The 22,574-nt window shown below is 51.3% G+C and overlaps 1 protein-coding gene across 6 annotated transcripts in view; it reads left to right on the forward strand.

Moving 5' to 3' along the window:
* Positions 1-22,574, forward strand: part of LOC106742176 (protein pangolin, isoforms A/H/I/S) — a 248,425-nt gene that overhangs the window by 198,084 nt on the left and 27,767 nt on the right. For 4 of the 6 annotated variants that reach the window (XM_014614875.1, XM_014614876.1, XM_014614877.1 and 1 more), the window contains exons 1-2: positions 9,660-11,839; positions 13,871-14,018. In XM_014614875.1, coding sequence (XP_014470361.1) covers positions 9,881-11,839; positions 13,871-14,018 — 2,107 coding nt within the window. In that variant the 5' untranslated portion in view covers positions 9,660-9,880. Of the gene's footprint in view, positions 1-9,659; positions 11,840-13,870; positions 14,103-22,574 lie in introns of those variants that run through there. The other 2 variants (XM_014614874.1, XM_014614880.1) reach the window with 2 other exon arrangements.

The raw sequence follows: 22,574 nt of genomic DNA on the forward strand, positions 1-22,574 counted from the left end.
GGGGGGGGGGGGGGCAGGAAGAGTTGCGAAGAATAATTCCCGACTTATTAGCGGTGCTAATGCCGCCCCAAGGTTAATACTTACCTCCGTCTCGTTAATAATTATCGCGGCGCTTTAACGTCTTCTTTTCCCGAAGTCGGGGACGCGCGCGCCGCCGAGTTGCGAATATCCGACGGGGAATTCCATAGTCCGCTCGCGCGGTAACTCGATCTATTTAGGAATAAATACAGCGTGTGCAGGCGAGAAAGAGAGAGAGAGGGAGAGTCAGCGAGACGAAGGGACGCGGGAACGGCGCGCGGAAAGGACGGAGGAGAAAGGGTGGCTTCGCCACCCCGTCGGTCGTACTTTGGACGTCCGTCGGTCGTTTCAGGCCTCCCACCCCCGTAGTAGAGCGAGCCCTACCACCGACTGCTCGGCATCGCCACCCCCGGTGTCGTAGCGCCCCCGCGTCAGAACGCAACCCCCTTCGCCCGCGAACCCCGCAACGACCCCGGTCGAACGAGCGAGGGAACCCTTCCTCCCTGTCCCCAGAGCGCCTACGCCTCCCGCGTTGCCCCGGCAACCTCAGCTTGGGGTTGGCCACCACCGCCTCCGTGTACCGCGGCTCCATTCACCGCGCACCCCCTCTCCGCCGCTCCTTCTCCTCCGATGCGTCCTCCGCTCTCTCTCCTTCCCACCGTCGTTCCTCGTCTTCCTGCTCCTCCACCTCCGGCTAGTCCTCCTCCACCAGGTTTCTCTCGGCGCCTCGTCCCGCTTTCGCTTCGAGGAGGCTGCTGGCTTCGCCTCGGTCCAACCCTCGCCAGTCTTCACCCTTCTCTACCCAGGTTCCGACCTCGTCTCGTTTGGAGTCCGCGGGAGGACGAGACGGGGCGGGCGGGAGGCAGCGTGGGGGTGGTCCAGGAGGAAAAGAAGCAGGGAGAAATGGCACGGCGGCGGCGGGTAGCTCCTCTGGAAGCCAACCGGATTAACGTATCTCGAATAATTCATGCATATTTTCGTGACACGCGAGAACGAGGAAACGTGTGCGCACACACACCCTCGGCGCCAGACCGAGCCAATTTCAACTGCAACGCGCGCCGACGAGTCGGCGACTGCGAGGCACGATGGACGGAAAGAGGAGAGAACGGAGCATGGAAACACAATTTATAAACACCCCGAAACGCGGTTTCCCTAACAACGTACATAAAAGAGTAATGTAATAGCTTTGAAATGTAATGCGCGCGTAATGCGATACATCGATCGCGTTGAGCGGGGCGATGGCGCCGACGCTAACAACGATATTGTTATTCTTAACAATACCGATATCAATGCTCGTGTCGCGTCCCGGGGGGACAATTGTTTCATTTTTTCTTCCTTTCTCAAAAGCACATCTCCGGGGCGGATTATCGACTCGCGACGACGGAGGCGAGTCGCCGAGACGGAGAATTCCCAGCAGGAAAACTCGGTTCTCCTCGCGCGGTGCACCGCCGAGTGCCGAGTAGACACACCGCAGCGCTTTCAACGCGAATCCGTAAGCGACCCTCTTTCCGGGGGCTCCGATGTCGACGAGGAGTTGAACTTGTTACGACGTTACGCGACTCCTCCGTCGAGAGGGAGAGTCCCGCGCGCGCTCTCTTTCTCTTGTCTGACACTTTTTCGCTGCCAATATATAGGGTGAATCGAATTGTCGCCGCGACGGAAGGGCCGGGATTCGATCTTCCGAGTGGAGGACCCGGCATGGCCGTGTTATTGCACGCGAGTAAGAGAGGGAGGGTGGTCGAAGGGGGTTAAATCGATGGGTAAACTCCCTCGGTCCCTCTCTTTCTCTCCGTCGGCGCGAGCGAAGGAAAGAGAATGAGAGGGAGGGAGGGAGGGAAAAGGACGCTCTTCGCGCGACTCTCGGCTCTGTCTGCCGCCGCCGCAGCTCGGGAGAGAGGAACACCCGAAACTTCGAATCGGTCTCGACCGCCCTTCTCGCAAATTCGCCAGGTAATTCGATTATATCCGCGCCGCTCGTCCTGCGAGAGAGTCGCGCGATCGATAATATCCCGCGCGCGCTACGCCGTCGGATCCTGCCGGTATCCGGTTCTCGCGGTCGGAAGGTATCGGTTTTCGTTGCGCGTATTCCGACGACGAAGGCCTCGGAGGACAGAGAAAGAGGGGAGGGGGAGAGAGAGAGAGAGAGAGACTGGAACGACTGTGGCTCGCGATCCGCGCCGCTGCAAGTATCGCACACAGTCGCGCGTTCGTAAGTCATTCGCGGCTAAGTTCAGCGTGTGGGTGCACGGCGGCACACAGACGCATCGTTTCCTGCGATCCGATATTTAACGGTGCATTTAATTATCTCGTGAATATCGTCTCGAATGTCGTCGTGAGAATTCGCGCACGCGAGCGCATGCGAGCATGCGCGCAAACGCGCGGCCCGTCGTATCTATTTCTTAAAATTACAGGCCGAAAGTGTGTCCCGGCTCCTTATCGCGAGATAATTCGATTACACGGAAGTGTTACCGTGTTCAGCGGACCCGAAAGGCCGCGAGATTCGTGCTCCGACGGCGGCCACCGATCTCTCGCGTCGCGGCAAAGAAACGCCGCGAGAAAAAGACGGCGTATGCGTGTCGCGCGCGCTATCTTTAAAATATGTTTCGTCGGGGTCGCCGGCGTTACATGGAAATGCGCTATATCGAGTCTGTAACGACAGCGTTCCGGGACAGATAACCCAATTAAAAGCTACACGTACACATGGAGAGAGAGAAAGAGAGAGAGAGCGCTCACGATCCCGCAATCGTAGAAAGAGGGGACACCCGTACGATGTAGAGGCGGATACGACGACAGTTACACGGGGCGTTCTAAAATCGTTAGTCAGAAACGAGCCCGGCTAGTTTCCATCCCGGGCGTTAATTGATACCGGGATTGCCCAACTTTCGAACTCGCCCCGGTGCGCTCGCGATAAAAAGGCGCGCGAAACGTGTCGCCGGCCGATCGCGAAAAGAAAGCCGCGCGGAGGTGCGAGATAAACCAACTCGCGTGCCCTGTGTGTGTATTTAAATTCGTGATCACGAGAAGAGAGATAGAGAAAAAGAAAGAGAGAGCGAACGTCCTCCCTCCGTGCGACCGTCGTTGTAATCGAAGCACCGGAAACACGAGAGCGAAGAGCCGAAACCAGTCGCGCAATACGAGTCGGCAGGGAAACGAAGTTAAAGCCGGCCGCGTTGCAAAGTCGCAACCGCTCCCCGTGCACCCCGATTAAAAATTTCTCGAATCTGGACGCGCGCTTCTGTAGTAGTCGGAGTCGCTATGCGCGCCATCAGTCTCTGAGATTTTCAGACACGTTCGGTGGAGGAAAAATTGAAACACTTTTTACCATTTTCGGGATGCATCCGGTATCGAGCAGAAGAATCTGTTTTCAGAAAATTACTCAAAACCAAATTCTCCTATTGTGGGTACGAATGCGTTGAGAAAACCCATTAGAACGAAGTTGTTAACACTTGCTCAGCTTGTTCATTGCCAAGCTGAAAATTGGAATTTCGTATTAAAAAATTTTTTTTATCTAGTTTTTATTGTACTCAAAATAAGTTAATATATTATTTATATGCTTTTATTATTATGTACATAGGATTTATGTACTCTAAATATCTATTACGCGATAACGCGTGATCGGCCGTTTGGTGAGAACTCGCATCACGCGATATCGCGTGATTGGCAATGAACGTGTTAATTTGTAAATTTAACACGTCAATAATCTCGCAATCCTTCTACAACTATTTCGAAGAGCGCGCACGTGTGTATGTGTGTGCGATCTAAAAATCAAATATATTCAAATATGGTCAGCAGAGAAAAGGTAGTTCTATTTTTATTTCGATGAACTTCGGAACACATCAAATAGGTATCAAAAATAGGAGAATCTATCTTTTCAGAATTGTACTAAAAACCAAATTCTCAGATTGGATACGGATGCGTTATGAAATCCATCGGAAGTAAGCTGTCACATTTAAAAGCGTCGCAACCTTTCTACCATTGATTATACACTATTGAAGTATGTGTGTGTTAATTGATAATCGAGGATATTCAGATACAGTCATGAAAGAAAGATCATGACATTTTTGTGATTCGATAAACTTTCTTTAGAACGCGTTAAATATATACCATATAATACCATAAAAATAGGTGTCGTAATTAAGAGAATTTAACTTTTCTGCTATTGCTAAAAATTAAATTATTCTATTGGATATACACAGATTCGCGTTGCGGACATCATTAGAGAAAATAGTTAATTTAAATTTAACATGTCGATGATATTGTAACCTTTCCACAACTGATTATATTCGAAGAATCTGGATATGCAATCTGAAAATCAAAGATATTTAAATGTACACATTCAGCAGGAAAAAACTCGACACTTTTACTTCGATGAACTCTTCAGAATGCGTCAATTAAATATGAAAAATAGACGATTCTATCTTTTGAAAATTGCCAAAAACCAAATTCTCTATTGTATAAGGATGAAATACGAAACTTATCGGAAAAAGTTGTTAGTTTAATACGTTGATAATATCGCAACCTTGCGCCCCCCCCCCTCCGATTATAAATATAATCTCGAAGAATGCAATTTGAGAATCAAAAATAATCAGATACACACAATCAATTAGGGCTAGAAATTATATTTCGTATAAGCGTCGGCTCATCGAAGCTTCGAATTTCTGAATCTTCGACACGTTATATTTGAATAATAAAATTTTGAAGTGTGAAAATTTGAACATTCGGCTATTCGAATGTTTGAATGTTCGAAACTTCAAGAACCAGAAAGCACGTGTGTCCATTTTCAATTCTCCAAATTCTCCTATTGCATATGAAAGCGTTGTGAAATCCATTGAAAAAAAATTGATTTAAATTTAACACGTCGATAATGTCGTCACTTTTGTGCCAGCCCCCCCCCCCCTCTCCCACCCCTTCCCCGACCGATTATTCACAAATAATCTCGAAAAACGCGTGCAATCTGAGAACCAAAGATATTTATGCCTCGAGTCGAATTTGCGATGGTACTTTGACGCTCTTAAAAATAATTTGCACCTGCTTGACCTGTAGAAGACTATTAAAAACCTACTTTGATGATACTTTTAACTTCTCTTTTGAACTTTTAATTCTGCAGATTAAATTTTAATCTTATTTTCAACAACCTATTTTGACGATAAACGGTGAAAACGTAAGATATCATTAGGGTCAAAAATGTAAGAGTACAATTATATTATTAAATTGAAATCGTACGTATTTTTTGCTATATTAATTCCTACTATGTTTTGAAAACAAAAGTTTAATATAGAGCCGAAATTCCGGAGGCCCGATGTGCCAATTTCGGTAAACGCGCGCCGGTGAGTTTCGTCGCGGAATCATCAATTGGAACGGTCAGCGACGCGATAGATCGCACGCCGGGTCGAAAACCGCGCGCGCTTTACCGCCCGCGATATTCGTAAAAGTCCGGGGGCGTGTAGATAGCGCGCGACGTACCTGGGAGTAATCACGCATAGTACCTACCTGGCTGGCATAGCCGATCGATTACCGTGTAGCCGCGGTGCACACGCCTGCCGCCGCGTACCGCAACTACGTGACAAATATTATCGCGATCGACCGACCCGCTGCGTTTGATGTGGACGCGTTTATGAAATGCCGACACGCCGATAATCATGCGCGCGGCCAGCGCCCAAGGCTAAATCCGATTTGTAATATTAATCCCGACGTCGCGCCTCGCGTCTCTCTCCCTTTCTCTTTCCCTCTCTGCCGTCTCTGTGCTCGCTTAATCGATGCACCTTTAATTGAGGAATCGTAAATACCGTACCGTTTCCGGAACGCGTTCTTCGAATATCGCGAAGAAATTTTCACCGGAAGATCCAACTTCCCCGCGATCATCAATTATTCGATGTGAAAAAAAAAGAAGGAAAGTTCAGTTGCATCGACGTGAAAAAAAATTCCTCGATCGTGTTTCTAAAGCGATTGATGTGAGCAAGATAAAGTATTCAAACTGCGTGTATATCACACGTGTAAAGATTCAAGGCGTGAAGTTTGCCCCCTCTCTCTCTCTCTCTGTCTGGCCGCATAAAATTAGTCGCCGGGACGATGGCCGAGCGGGAACGGTTTGATTAATCGCCGGTATAATCCACCGGAAGCGTTGTTTTTCCGATTGGGATTGTTCTGATTACGGCGCCCCCGGATCGGGTGTCAACGATCCTGCGTTTAGCGCGCGATAAACAGCCTGAACAAACACCGGCGGAAAAGCTGTGCTTTTAACACGGGGGCGCCGAAACAAATCCGCGCCTCTTTGTGAACTAACTTGTTTTGCGCGAGCTACCAGAAGCGTGTTCTCCAAACACGCCCGTCGCCATTATGCGGCCAAATGGATCGGTATATTTAGTTGACTTTGGCCCGCATTCAGATCCCGCGCGCGCGGCAAGATCTCTCCAGCCGGTCGCCGATGATGTATATATGGCGCCGTAGATTTGCCCAGAGTGACATTTAGCGTATGCTCGCTAATTGTCGCTAGCGCTACATTTCTCTCTCTTTCTCTCTTCCTCCTCTTCAGATTATCGGTCTGTTTCTGTTGGCCCATTGCTGTTTTCTTTCTAAAACCTTATAGAAGATCGCGCACAAACAGCCTTGTTCTCATCTCTCAATTAACGACCCACTTGGTTCTCTCCAATCGGATCTCAGGAGAAGCCACAGCACGCAAACAGCGCCTAGTAAATGGCTCGGTGATGTCAAAGTGGTTATCGATAATTTCAAAGTCGCAACATTAGTGCAGTTCGGGCGCCGCGGAGACTTTAATTTTGACGGCTCCGTGACCTTCTCCCGCACAAATTATAGGAACCCCTATGCTCGCTCTTCGTATTGTCGTGGTTCAAATCGTATGTAAGAGTCAGATAGCATGAGGTGAAATAGCTACCAGTGGATTTTTTTCGTCAAGGGTAGCAGCTTTCGCTGATGTCTCTTGATACAGCGGCTTTGTCGGTTTTGGTACCTACGGAATAAAAAACATTTTATATTTTTGTTGAAATCGATCCTTGTTGAAAGTTTTGTGTTGGATTCTCAATATAGTCGTGTGTTGATTTAATATATAGTAATTATGTTATTAATTATGTTATTAATATAATAGTTTATTAATATATGTTAGTAATAAATAGTGATTGTGTTCTTTGAAAATGCGTAAAATGGGATTCAACATTCTTTTGTGTTGAAATAACACAATTTATATGTACGTATACGTTTAACATGCGTGGTAGCGTGTGATCGCGCGTTTTATCCCCGCGGAAAGACAATGCGGCGGCTTTGGTGACGAGCATTAATCGGAGACCGCTAGACTTGAAAGAACTCGGCGGCGTGTGTCGGCTCGATTCAAAGCTACGCCAATCGACTGCACAATAGCGGCGATCCGGACTCGGTCGTTTGCTCGCTAACTGGCGCTCTACGATAACTTACAAGTTGTCGAGTTATTTTTCCTCGGTAACAGTTGCCATCTGTTAATTATTGATACATTATGTGTGTTATTTCTTAACGTATTCACCTTGCGTTAAATTAACACGAGAAATTGCGTGGACCGTTTAGGACATGTGAGGTGTATGTAAATTTAACACACAATTTTTTACCGTGTGTCTAAAGCTGAGTGAAGTGCAACAAATGGAAACTTTACGTATTGAAGAGACCAAAGCCACATTGTGTCCATCATAATAAAAAACATTCTGTACTTTTGTTAACATCGGTCCATGTTAAAAGGCGTTGAATTCTCAACATAGCCGCGTGTCAATTTAACATATTGTGATTGTGTTATTTGCAGATGTGTAGAATTGAATTCAACATTCTTTTGTTTGTTTGTTGAAATAACACAATTTATATGAGTAGAGATTTAACACGCGTGGCAAGGCGGTTATCTTATCCCCACGGAAAGACAATACGGCGGCTTTGGCGACGAACATCATCAGTGGAAGACCGCTAGACTTGAGGAATTCGGCGGCGTGTGTCGGCTCGGTTCAAAGCTACGCGACTGCACGATAGCGGTGCTTCACGCTCGGTCGTCCGTTCTGCCTATTCTATAACTATTTAACAACAATGTCACTAGCCTGGGTCGTCGTTGCGCAGCTTTCTGCCATATTATATTATACCGCGCAATGATGACGTAACGATAACGAGACTGTCGTTAAAAATTACAGAATAGGTACATTGGCGTCCTACGATCACTTGCAATTTTTTAGTTATTTTTTCTCGATAACAGTCGCCTTCTTAATTAATTTCTGACATATTTGTGTTACTTTTTAATATATATTCAATCTGTGTTAAATTAACGCGGGAATTTGAACGGACCTTTCGGGACATGTGGAATGTGTGAAATTCGACGCGAAATTTCTTACTGCGCATGTCAGAGTCTTAAACGAGGAGAGAAACTCGCCCGACCGCGTCTCTCTACCTCCTGTAATTTCTCCGGGTACGCGAATGGCGGCACGGTAAAACAATTTTGTGTTTTAGATTTAACATTTCTCACACGTCCCGCACGGTCCACTCATATTTTTGCGTTAATTTAAGACAAAGTGAATACGTTAAATATGAAATGAAGTAACCCGAATGATATGTAAAAAATTAACAAACGGCCGTTGTTATCGAGGGAAAATGACTCGAAAACTTGTAAATGATCGTGGGGCGCCAGGCGGCGAGCGAACGAGCGAGCGCATTGGTCGCCGCTATCGCGCAGTCGGATCGCGTGGCTTTGAACTGAGCCGACACACGGCGCCGAGTTCTTTCAAGTCCAACGATCGCCGATTAATAATGTTCGTCGCCAAAGCCGCCGCATTGTCTTTCCGCGGGGATAAGGCGCGCTTAAATCTTAAACTCACATATAAATTGTACATACAAATTATTACTTGAACGCAAAAGAACCGTCGTAATTCAATTCTACCGGGCATCTTCAAATAACGCAATCGCGGCATGTTAAATTGGCACACGCGGCTACGTGTTGAGAATTCAACAGGAAACTTCCAAACACACGGGGACCGATTTTAACGAAAGAGCAAAGTGTTTCTTTTTCTACTATGGGTGACCGCAATATGACGGTTTTCGCGTCGCCGTTTACGCTTACGAGTCTCTGATCTCCGGCCGACCACGCAGGCGGATAGACAGATAAGCATATTTTTCCCCACCATCTTTTTCGCAAACCGTCCGAGATAGGAATTTACCCAACAAAGTGTTCACGTGGAAACTCCCAATGCGTCAGTCGCTTTGCCCTCATGGAAATCTCAATGCGAGACGGACCTTTAGCATGCGCGACGTCTGTCCTGGCGTCCTCGCAGACGGAAATCCTTATCTGCCGGCGTCGCCAAGCGGTACAGTCCGGATCGGCAGTGTCGGCGACGGGGACCGGGCACGTCGCCGGGTCTCACGACGAAGCGGGCAAGGCAGGCACGCATGAACGCCGGGACGAGGAACCGACTGTACGCGTCTCTCGTCTGGTGTGCCCCCTCTGTCTCGCTCCCACTCGCCGCCACCACCGCCGCCGCCGCTCTCGGCCTCGCGTTCCCGTTCTCTCGCTCTAACCACCCCTGCCCGCTCCCTCCCCGTGCCGTGGCAACCAACGAGCCGGGGCCGCTTTCGCTTTGTGCGCGCCGGGGCGGCGGTACATCAAAGCCTTCTAGTTCCCGCTCCGGCCTTTGACGGTCGCGTCGCGGCCGCTCGCTCAGTCATCGCTCGGTTGTAGGCGATGCCGCCGCGCCGTAGATGAGCTCGCGCGCGCGCGCGCTCTCGCACGAAGAGCGCGAGCTCCTCGGGAAATCGTGAACTCGTCGTTCACCGCGTGCGTCTGGTGATTCGGTGTCGGCCCCGTGTTCCTCCTGCTACCACCAGCCCGTGGATCGCGCGTGGGAATCGCGCAATGTCGCCTCGAGGTGGCAAGTGCGCGCGTGTCGGCAAGGTGGCCAGCAAGGGGCGCCAAACGCGCGCTCAGCACGCCTCTCTGGAAACGACGACGACGACGACAATGTCGACGACGACGACGATTACGACGACGGCGACGATGGTGACGACAAGCGGGACGGCGATGGCGACGTCGGCGATGATGACGTCAAGCGGAACGGCAGTCGCGGCGACGAGAATGGACAAGCCCGCGGTAACGACGGCGTGCGAGGGTCGATCGCATTGGTCGGGGCGCATGCGCCAGTCCCTGGAGAGCAGCTCCGAGCCCCGTGAAAACGGTACCCCGGTGCTGCATCGTTACCCGGAGAGGCAGCGACGGCGAGAGAGACACGGCACCGGTAGGAAGCATCGACCGGCGCGGAACAACGGCTCCTCGTGCTCGTCGACCTCGTTGTCGTCGCCGCCCGCGCTCTCCTCGCCGTCCTCCTGCGCGTCCTCGCGCCGATCGACCTCGCCGCCCTCCAGCACCTCGTCGCCGGCGCGCTCCTCCACTTCCACCGCGTCGACGGTAGCGAGCGACCCGTTGGCGATCAAAGCGGAGGACGTGCCGATCGAGCACGCGGCCGGGATCGGGAAGCAAGAAGCGGGCACGAGTCAGGACGCCGAGGAAACCAACAGGCCGGAGCACAACAACAGGACCGTCCATGGAGTCGCGGAGACGACGGCATCGGCGCCTACCTCGTCCACCATCGTCTCCTCCTCGTCACCGTTCCCCTCCCCCGTGTCCACTTCGTCGGCGTCCTGCCGGACGTCGACGCCGCGCGGCTACTGCGACGTCGCGCACGCGTCCTCGTCCGCCCTCGAGAGGCTGAGGAGCACCCTGGAGAGCTACGATCGCAGCCGCATATACCTCGCCCACGTCTGCTACCTGGATTGGCGGGATCTGCCAGGTAAACGGCGCGACACGAGGAGCAGCGAGCGGGTGTGGGTGGTGGGGGCCGCGGATCACGAGGGCCACCATCGGACGCGGTTGTTGGTCGCCGGTCGCCACTGGCGGCCACGTTGCCTGCGGAAGGTCAACATGCTGAGTCAACCGGTGGTCTACGCCGGCGGCGGCAGGGGTTCCTTGACCGCCGACCTCTTCCTCTGGTGGTTCCACCACGAGTTCGCGGTGACGGCGATGGCGATGCACCCGGACGGCGCGGTGCTGGTGGCCGAGAGCGCCGATTACCTGCCGCCAGAGGGTGACTGCGTCGCCGCGGACGGCCTGGTGCGGCTCTTCGTCGTGCCGAAAGACTGCATGGAGACGCGACTGGTGGTCCGCGAGCTCAGGGTGCGACTGGCCACCGGCGTGCTCTCGAGGGCGCGTTGCGGCCTCTACCGCGATAACCTCGCCGCGGAGGAGGCCGAGCGTCACCGGCTGGACGCCTACCTGAGGAGGTTCACGCTGAAGGAGGCGTTCGCGGACCTCCACCGCGCCTGGCTCAGCGTCCGCTCGGAGACGTTCGCCCGCAGCTGGACGCTGCCGCGCGAACGCGAGGACCACCCGCTCGCGGGCTGCTCCACGGCCAACGGCGCCATCTTGCCGCCGAGGATCTATGCGGTGGATCAGGAGGAGGATCGGATGTTGTTGGTCGAGCTGCAGAGCCTCGCGCGGGAGGCCGGCCTCGACGCCGGCGACGAGGAGCTCGGCAGATGGATCGTCGATGAGGAGAGCGCGCTCGCGCGTCTCCCCAGGGAACCGGAGGAGGAGCAGCAGTGTCGGGTGAAGATCGAGCTCGAGGACAGGTGGTCGGAGCGCACCGACGACGAGGACGGTAACAACGACGGCGCCGAGGACGAGGACGCCGAGGACGAGCCCACCGCCGAGGAAGCCGTCGGGCTGCTCTCCAGGGTGCTCACCTGGATGGAGAGGGAACCCCTCGATCCGGGACTCCTGCTGGCGGTCAGATCGATGCGCGATACCGCCGCACTTATGGTAAGCACCGCGGCTGATAAGAGACGACCGCTCGAGAGCCTCTGTATCGATCGTCCGCGAGACGAGAAGAGGAGGAGGGAGAAAGAGACAGCGCCGGAAGAGAATGGAGAGGAGCGACGGGCGCGCGATCTCGCGAGTTCGCGAGAGAGCAGATTGAACTAATTTCATCGACTGTCACTTGACAAAGAGGGCGGTCGCCCGAGGGTGAGGGGTGGCTGAAGAAGCGGCTGGGTTACACCACTACCCTCGAGGAGCCACTCGAATTCGACGAATACGTCGGACGACGGAAAGGTCGGACGGGAACCCTCGAGAGCAGCGGCCTCCCTCCCTCCTCCCCCCTGTCTCGTCTTTGCAAATTAACGCTCGAGCTGGTCCTCGACGAGCTGGTTCCCCTTCGGGGTGAATCCAATTGGATATCGTGTTTCTTTCGAGAGTCGCCAGCTGTAAATTCCCCCGGCGTTATCCTTGCGCCTTTCACGCCGTCGTCGATCGCGCGTCACCGCGGCGCCGGCGATTCGCGCGCGCGCGATCGTGAGGTCGCGAGGCTCCGGTGATACGTAGTACGGTTGCGTCACGCGTGCGTCATGCGAACTCGTAATAAAGCGTGCGTCGCGCGACCGCCGAATAAAAAGGCGATTATCGTCGGCATGAAGATAAGGGTTAACGATCGGCACCGGCTACGCCCAGTTGATCGATCCCATCATTATGCAAGTTATTATGTACACCGTGTATATATAATGCGTTACTAACAGACGCACGGTGTATTGATAGACCCACGGCGCTCGACGAGTTATCTCGGGGCCTGCGTGACATCATGTGTCGAACGTTCGTACAGAGACTTGCCCGCATTTTCGAATACGATTATGCACCACCCTTTGCACACACCGGGGAAAAATCGGGTGGGAAGAACCGGGGTCTGACAGTTAATTTTGCTGCAGTCGAGCCGGGTTAAATGAAGATCGCGCGATATCAACGATCCAGACGGAGACAATGTTGTAGTAAAAATGATCACGAAATTTTATGATGTTCGGCTATAACGGATTTATGATTTAAATTATGATGTGTATATTGTGATCTTTAGTGACACGTATGTACGTGTTACTAAAAGTTACAATATATTAAAGCTTGCAATAATAATTTCGATTAACAGTTCCGGTATAATCGTCCAGCATACAAAATTTTGTAGTAATTTTCACTAAAATATTTCCACCGTGTAACGTGGAATTTAAACTACCAAATTTAAGTCAACGGTAGAGAATTGAAACACAACTGAAAATTATTGTTAGTTATATGTACGAGATATGTATGTATGTTCTTTCAACTAACCAGAAAGTTGCATAATTGCATAGTGAGTAATTCTACCTCAGGTGGGAGGTTAAGATGAATCAGACGATACACTCATGCATGCTGAGTCTCGGTTCTCAGTCGAACCGTTGAACTAAATTCTCAGCTTATTGTACAGAAACAAAAGATTAACAAACGCAGTTGAAATTTCGCTGGAAGAATCCGAGCAGTTTGCTCGTCATATACACTGAAAAATGAATTTGCTCGGATCTGACAACGAACAATCGAAGGAAACCGAATCTTTGCTTAGAAAAACCAAATTGGATTCATGATGAGAATCAGAAATTTGGTTTCCTTTAATCAGAACGCGTTTGATTGTCGCGTAGACCAAACTCATTTTTCAGCGTACGATACCGAAATTGAGTTCGTTTCCAACTGATTTCTTATTACAACGTGCTCGTTTATCTTTCTCCCCCACTCGTTCCCTCAGTTATTCCCTCATTTACGTCTTTTCCCCTATCGTGCTACAAATTCTTCGAGAATATATCTGAAAACATTACTAAAACCCTCTTATTCGTCCATTCCCTCATTTGCCTCAGCATGAAGGACAATCGATCGTTCTCAAAGCATCGATACGCTTCGCGACGAGGAACATGTGAAAGCCGAAGAGGCAGGCGCGGCGCGCGAGATATCCGCGTGTCATCGTCAGCACGTGCACTAACGATCGGTCACTCTGTCATTTCGCAGGCGAGCAAGATGGGCCTGACGGGGACGCATCCGAGCGGGCTTCCCTTCTTCTGTCCGAACGGGGACCACCTGACGCAACCTCCACCTGCTCACATGGGCATACCGCCGTATGCGCCACTGGACGCGGGCAAAGCAGCCGCCGCGGCCGGTGAGTACCACTGGCCATCAGTCACCCAAGGGCAGCCACCCGAGCAGCCCTGGAAACATCTTCTAACCGCAGCAGCCTCCACAGGTCAGCCGCACCCCGCACGGTTCGCCACGGGCTCGCGAGGAGCCGCAGGATCGCGCGCGCGAATCTCCCTTTCTGCCCTTTGTCCGAGAGCGCGAATACCGTCGATATCTCCTGGTCTTCGACGTCCGAAGTCATATCCTGCGCCGTATTTTCAGCGGCGCTTCTCCCGGTAACTCGAACAGTTGAAGAACATCGTACGCGATAGCTGTAGTTTCGTCATGTTTACGCGATTCGATATATATTCCGGATAATCGGACGACGATAATAACTTCGTTCTCGATGTTCATCGGTAAAATTGAGACGATAAACGTTGCCGACACAGGTGCAGGATACCGGCGGCAAGGGATCGTTGTTTCCTCTTTCGAATTCAGTTTCGCGCGAACCTGCCGTTCGCATCTTGCGGTCACGCCCGCTTTGCTTTCGTGCGACGAAGGCCGGAGATCTTTCGCGCCACGTGGTGAACCCTCTATCTGCCTGATTAGACGGAATTGCGTGTCGTCGAAGAGAAGCATGTGGGTTTGATCGATACTGTCTCCGTCGAAAGTGCGCTCGGGTACACTTTTGTGTTTTCCAAATTCGGCACGATCGAGCGGGAAAATTTAGCGAATTGTTTAGGAGTGGTGATGGCTGAGGTGGAGGTTGCTCGTAAGTCCTGTGCGGTTAAACGTAGTTAAGATCCCCTCTGTGTTTTGACTGTTCGTCACGCGCGAAGGCCGCGTGAAAACTACGAGACATTTCGTTGCGATCGTCGCAGTCTTCGCGGTCGATCGACTCGGGGGAAATTCGCGTGGCACGTTTTTGCGAGGGAAAAATCATCTTGGCGAAATTAACAGCGAAACGGCCGGCGGCGGTTATATTTCCGCACACTTTCAGCATGTCGAATTATCGCGTTTACGTATTACCACATTTTGCTGAATCTCGCGACGCGTAATCGCGAAATACATACGGCCGTTAATGGCGTAATAAAATTTCGCCCGATGCATTTCCAACGAGACATAAACTTTGAACTACCGACGGCACCCCGCCGCGCTCCCGCGACATCCCCGGTGTGTATCGGTTGAATCAACAATTCTTTCACGAAGTTAATCCGCTATTGTCCGGCCAAATATTGACGTTCCTCTCGAATTGTAATTGATGGAATACTTCTCGTTCGGATCGCGTAATCGACACGCTCCGCCCCGCGCGTCGAGAGAGTAGCGCGCGAGCGCTTTATATATAATTTTATTGTATCGAGCTGCGCAAATATTAACATGGCCGTTACGACCCGACGAGACACGAGGGAGGAAGAGCGAGTGAGAAAGAGAGAGAGAGTAAGAGAGAGGGGGGAGCTTGCGCCACGACCTTTGCGTAAACCGTTTGCGACCGCGTTAACGCGCGCAAGCCTCGTTACGGCAATTTGACGAGTGAGAAATACCGAATTTCTCGATTAACGAGCGTTATGAATAAAATCCGCGGTAGGCGCAAAATAATTTCGCTCTTCCCACAGTTCCAGCCAGAACTACGCGAGTTTGGAGGATGGAGGAGTGGATATATACGTGTGAATGCACGGTGGGAGTTCGCACAGAGAGACGCGGAAACGTCTGTGTTGAGCTCGTTCGATACTCTCTCAATCTCTCTCTCTCTCTCTCGGATTAATCGCAAGCATATTCTCGACTGAGGCTGCCCTCGAGTTAAAAGGTCTGCGCCGGTAGATGTGCAAACGCCGATACTCGGCTCCTAATTGAAGGAATATTTCTTATCAAGTCAAGAGTCATGGCGATGTCGAGATCCAAATGGGGATCGTCAAGAGGGGCGGTCCCCCTCTCAAGAAAAAGAGAAACCGCCTTCCACAAAGGAAGGAGAAGGAAGAATGGTATCAGAAAGAGGGAGGGTGGGAGGGAAAGAGAGAGAGAGAGAGAGAGGAGAGAAACTCGCGAAACTGGCGTCAAGTAGGAGAATAAGAGGAGGACTCACCATTAGGCTAATCAGCCAAGCATGCGGCCGGTCTCCCTCTGGCGCTGGGTCAAGGGGTTTCTACCCGCCTCTCTGTTCTACAAAGCTCCTCTGCCCTTAACCCACCCTCCGAAAAGCTCTCTCCCGCTCGTCGCTGACTCTCCCCTCCTCCCTCCTCCTCTCTCTCTCTCACTCATTCACTCACTCTTACTCACACCCTCTCACCTCTCAAAGATTCTACCGTCGATACGCCGACTGTCAACGCTCTCAAGACGCGACCTTGAGGAGAAGTTTTAAAGTAGCGTCATCCTGTGAAGAGCTTAATGCCGCTCCCGCAAACTAAACTTATCTCGAGACACAGTTTACGCGTCGGCCTTCGCGACCTTCGCGTCTTCCGAGAGAAAAGCTCAGAACGCGACGATCGCGCGCACGCCATCTTTAAGGGTTTCCCTATCTCTCCTCGTCTATGAAGAGGCGCGGCTAGACACTGTTGACACTCTCCTTCCCCCACTCTATTCTTTTCTCCGTTACTCTCTTCACCTCTTTTGCTCTCGCTGCCGCCCTCTCGCGCGCGCGCGATATCCTTCTTCCCTCAGACTCTGGAATATGTAGATGTGGTTGATAGCGTTTATGCACGACTACGGCGGCTCGGGTTCTTTGTCTTGCAAACGAGCGAGCCGTCCGTCTCTCTCCCCCTACCCACCACGGCTGAGTCAAGACCCGAGCTCACCCTCGCGCGTCCCCTTCCTCCTCGGCCGCTCTGGAACGACAATCTCCCCGCCGACGTCCCTCGCTGAGCCTGCCATCCACTACTACTCACTCATTCTCCCCCGTCGTTCCGTAGTACCAGCCGAGTACCGGCGGTTTTAACTTCCCTTCGCTCACCCCCCCTCGCACCTCATCTGCATCGTTCTCCATCACCCCGCAGCCTCCGTGTCCATCCTCTTCTCGTTGCTCTCTCTCTCTCTCTCTCTTCTCATTTTCGTTCTCGATTACACTCTCTCATTCTCGCTTTCGCAGATATATTTCTAATTAGCTTCACCGTTCGATCCCCGCCCCGCGCGTGTTTATTCCCGAACTCCACGGCGAAGAAGGAAAGATCGGTAGGAAACGAAAGAGCGAAAAAGATGCGACGGGGGAGAAAGAGTATAGGTAGAGGCAGCGAAATGGGACGGGAGAGTGAGATGTAAAGAGAGGGTGGGGAAACTGGCTGCCGACGATGACGACGACGATGGTCCCGGCGTTTCGTTTCGCCGGGGCTTCGTCATTGATCCGCTTAATTTCTCTCTTCTCCCGTCGCGTCCCCTCTCCCACCTCTCTTCTTCGTCCACTTCCGCCTCTCCATCTCCTCCTCCATCTCGTTCTCGTACCCTCTCTTCCTCTCCACCCAGTTTTCCCGCGTTTCTTCCGCAACGCGGACCCACCCCGCGAGACTCAGCAGTTTTCAGCCCTCGACGGTGAATGAGAGAGATAAAGAGACAGAGAGAGAGAAAGACATTCGCTTTGGTTTTTTGCAATCTTTCAGCGAATAATTCCGACTCGCTGGCGAACATTGCGCGGAAAAGTGCGCTCTCGCGGCGGCGATTCGCCGTTTCACGACGGCGGCTCCTCTATGCGTCGCGAGCGGATAATACGGGGAAAATTCGCGAACGAGAGCTCACCTTTGACGCAACGTTTCTCGCTGGCTCTCGCGGTTGCTAATTGAGATGGCGTTTTTCCCCGACTGTGCTAGTAACACGCGCCCTATCGGAGACCGCGAACGTGATTAGCCGGTCGTGATTTAGTGCTTCGACGCACCGCGGTGTGTTGCGGACGACGTTAATTTGTCCCGGCAAAATCGATATCGCGGCGACGGGAGTTGCATGTGCCGGCCTTAGGTTAAAACAACCGCAATAACACGTACCACCTTGCACTGCCGCGCGCACTTGTACGAGCTTCCCGCTTCAACCCCTTCGTCGTCGTTGTCATCGTCGACTAGCCCCCCCCCCCTCATTCCTCGCGTCGCCGCCAGCTGCGACGTTCTCCGGCTGCATAATCCTTCGTGAGAGGATTGTTCTACCTTCGTCGCAGACGGTCACCTCGGCGACATCTGCCACCCGATGGCCCCGCGTGCGATATCGTTAGCCTCACGTGTGTGCGTACGTGTTTTCTTCGTCATTTTATAATTTTATCCAACTTCGTTTTCAACCTTAACCTTTGTCGTTTTTTTTTTATCCTTTGCATTATCCTTCGCTTTAACCTTCGTATCACTGACCTTTCATCCCCCTTAGATTAGAAATGGGAACGTGAGCGCGAGAAACAAATTGATCTATCAATCGCTCGGACATTTCGGTATCGCGTATGAAGTAAAAATCGCTCTCGTTCTCTGCAGCGCATTGACCTTTCTCACGCGCGGGCGCAGCCGTTCTCGTCGCGCTCGCTCAGTTTCCAAGCTCGTAAATCGCGGCTCCCGGAAGCCGGATGGGTAGGACTCGCGGCGATAAGGGTCTAATAGAGAGCGAAATAAGCGAATCGGCGCGTAGAATTGGGCGTAGTTGGCGGAAAGGTAGAGTTGGAGAGAAAAAAAGGTATGGCCGCGAACGTCGGTCGCTGAAGTCGACTTCGGCGCCGGTCGGAAGGAAGAGTGAAACGAGCGAAGGAAAACAGGCGAAAAGAAGGAGTAGAGAGAGAGAGAGAGAGAGAGAATATCGTGGTACACGGGAACATCGGGGGCTCGAGTTGTTCGAGAATAAAAGAGTAATTTTCCGGGTGGTGAGACGCCGATAATGGGGTTGCAGACTGCCGAGTCGACTGGAAAGTGATTAAGCACACATGACGGAGCCCGCGGACTCGCCAGGATATTACGAGCCACCCCTTTCCGACCCGCCGCCATCCTTATCCGCTCTCTCCTCTCTTTCCCTCGCTCGTCTCTTCGACGCTCCTCAGTCTCTCTCTCTCTCTTCCTCCCTCCCTCCTCCCTTCTCTCTCTCTCTCTCTCTCCTTCTCTCTCTCTCTCTCTCTCTCTTACATTTTCCACCCCCGCAGCCTCACTCTCTTTTTCTCTCTCTCTATCCCCACCTGTCCTCTTCCGCGAATCCCGGTTCCTCCCTGAACGTCGCATTAGACGAATAGAGCGTTCTTCGCCTGCCAGGTGCGCGTTTCGATCCAGCCAGCCAGCCAGCATCCAGCAGGCTCATCTTCGTCCCCTTTCCGCCGTATCGTTAACCGAGATTAAGCTCGATCGCGCGCGCTCGCTCGCTCGATTTTAATCCCGCCTGTCCTCAACCCATCGACAACTCGGAAGTTTGAGTGCCGTGTGCGAGAGAATTTCCGAGATCTCTTCTCCCTCTTCGTCGTGGTCGCGAGATCGGACCGTGGGGTCTGTGTTTTTTCCACACGAAAGGCTCAGAATCAAGGAACAAACGATCGCTCGCTGATGACGGGCGCAAAAGCGAAATATCGAGCGACGTTAGGTTCTCATGTAATGTAACGCAACTCGCTCTACTACGATTGTCGTACTTGAAGTAGCGCAGGCGGGACCGTGTATCGAATTGCGCGCGCGCGCGCGCGCGACGCATGAATTCACGCGCAAGATAAAATATCGGATTATTACTTTTGCGTGGGATTAAATTTCGCTTCGGCCGCCATTGTTTTCACGGGCTCGAGTGTGCTTCGTTATTCAAATGAGATTAAAAGCCCCGGGCTGAGTGGGAGCCGGTCTCGTTACAGTCGAGTGGCTAATCGTCGTTATGCGAAGATCGAAAGTAGCTCCATCAAAAAAATACAAAAAAAAATGCGAAAAGCCCCCAGCATCCGCGCGTTTTACGCACGCCGTCGAATCGTTTTATCCTCTCGCGCCGGTATCGCAAATAATATGAGGGAAATGAAAATAACCAATTTTGTTCCTGCGATGATAGCGACTCTCTCTCTCTCTCTCTCTCTCTCTCTCATTCTGACGTCTTTTTTCGATTCTAATCCAAGTGAATTCTGAATTTTTTCCTTAATAACAAAACGCCAACAAGTAGTAGAAGTACGGAGCATCGTTTGATTCGATAACAATTGGCAATAGTTACGCAAGAAGGATTCAACTGGCGAAATGATAATTTCTGAGATTTTATTACCAATAAAGGTAGTCTATACGTCTTTCCACATAAAACAAAAAGACCCAATCCTAAAATTAATTGACAACAGATTTTATTTTCTATTGTGCCGTTTTTTACTAGTTGCGTCTTTTTCATTTTTTAAAGGGTTAAGCTTGTCAATAAATGACTTTCAAAGAGAAAGAAAATCGGTCAAGCTTGATTTCTTGAACGATTGTGAAGAACCTCACTGCCACCTATGCTTTTTAAATCATGTATCAAGTTTTCATCTTCATTTTTCCCGAAACAACGTACTTCACGTGAATTGGATCCTTTTTGCATAACTATGGCCAATTCAGACAAGAAACACTCGACGGGTGTACCCGACGTAACTTAATTGGCTCTACGCGACATTCGTGCGTACGACGGCGACGAATGGTCGAGAAATGGAGTTCACGGTTAGCGATTGTTTTCACGGAGACCGGAGCGTGTTCGTTATCCGAGTGCAAACGGGATCCCAGACGGAGACGGAAGGCCGATCTCTTTACGGTCGATCGGTTGACGGTCGTTACAAACTGGGGATTGAGAGTGGCCCTATCCGGGCAAAACCACGCGTTGACCGATTTCAGGGCACGCGGCGTGGGCGCAAGAGGGAGAGAGAGAGAGAGAGAGAATGGGGGAGGGGGACGGATTGTCACGGGTAATATGCCTTCGGGACATGTTCGCCCGCAAAACGCAAAAAGGAACGGAGTGGGAACGCTGCGGAGAGTCCATCCAATCCGTTCGCGTACTGCATCGAATGATGGAGAAAGAGAAAAAGAGAACTGCGAACGCGATGAAGAGGGAGAGAGAGAGAGAGAGAGAGAGAGAGAGACAAAGGGAAGAGAGAGAGAGAGAGAGAGAGACGTATTGGCCTCGTCAAGCGGTTTCAGGCTTGCCGATACTCCGGGCGCTTCTCGTCGACCCTTATGAAGCCAATTACACTTCGCCTCGCCAAAGGCACCCCACTTATACCCGCGCCCGGCGTTCCCCGGGCTCTCTTGGAGCCGCGATCGGTTCCGCGGCACGTACTAGTTACATTAGATACCGATGTAAAAGCGATATACCCTGTCCGTTATTCAAGCCGCGATAGCCACGTACGTCATAATTCTACAGCTTGTTATCCGGCTGATTTTAAACCTCTCTCTCTCCCTGGTCTCTCGCGCATTTAGCAGAGATTCGGTCGCCCGAGCACTCTCGCTGGAGCTTTCGTGTTTCGAAGGACATCTCGTCCCGCGCGCGCTTCAATTCGTCAAACGTATCATTACTTTCGTTTGACGGGACACAGTAATAGATATTATTCAGCGCGGCGGGGGCGGAGATGGGAGGGGAGGCGGCGGCGGCAGTCCTTTAATCCCCGTTTCGCTGGGAAATAATATCAAACGACGCGCCGTCGCGAAAAATCCAACGAATTTTCATCTCGAACAACACAGAGTACTACCTGCGTGCGCGCATAATTCCGCGGAGGTAATGCGCGCTTGATCGATCCCAATTACGGAAAAATCAGATTGATATCGATACCGTTCAGCCGAGGCGAGTTACACGGCGTTAAATTTCATCAACGGCTGTTCTCGATGACGATCCCGATGGCGGTGTGCATTCCACTTCGTGTCGGGTGCTAGTTACAGAGGGTGCGGCCGCGCGCCGCTGATCAATGCCCGCTCTCTCGTCGCGATAGAGAGAGGGGCGGGGGGGGAGGGGGGCCTCGATCTCTGCTTCGTCTGTTTGTAATGCAAACCCACGCGATATATTAAACGCATAGTCTCCTTTCGTTCAATCGCGCGCTTCTTTGATCTCGCCGTGATAATATTTATTCTGTATACGTTAATGCGCGGTCGACGCGCGCTCGTCAGTGCGCGCGTTTTCCACCGAAGGGGAACTCGTGATACGTCGGAAAGTACGGTGGCTCTTAATGTTTATATCGATATAAATGACTTACAAGTAATCAGACGCTTGTATTTGCGATAATTGCCGCGTGTCGTCGACATCTGCGCGTGTCTTTCTTCGAACAAACGACGAACTGTCACGACTTTCGCGCGGTGACCCTTTTTCATCGGGAACGAATGCGATTTATTTCTATATATGCATTTAGTAATATTGCTATTGCTAATAATGCTTCGTGAACGTTTGAATTGTGCGTACATAGAATTTAGAAATGATTTCGACCATAATGACATTATCATTCGTCACATATGAGAAATTTGGGAAAATGACGACCGCGATGATTGCAAAATCTGTTTCGAGGGAAGCAAATAATAACGAATCTTGCATGTAGCGTGCCGGCGCGATTTTATACTGTTCGGAACAATCGGAAGATCACATCGAACGAGTAGGTCCATCAAATTATTCTGCACTTTAAATCAAATATAATAAGTGCCAAAATATGCAGATAATTGTACTAATACAAGGAAATGAAAGAAATATAGAAGTACGTCTTCTTTAA

This window comes from Dinoponera quadriceps, unplaced genomic scaffold (assembly GCF_001313825.1).
Source record: "Dinoponera quadriceps isolate SergipeBrazil2010 unplaced genomic scaffold, ASM131382v1 scaffold676, whole genome shotgun sequence".
Classification (NCBI taxonomy): Eukaryota; Metazoa; Arthropoda; class Insecta; order Hymenoptera; family Formicidae; genus Dinoponera; species Dinoponera quadriceps.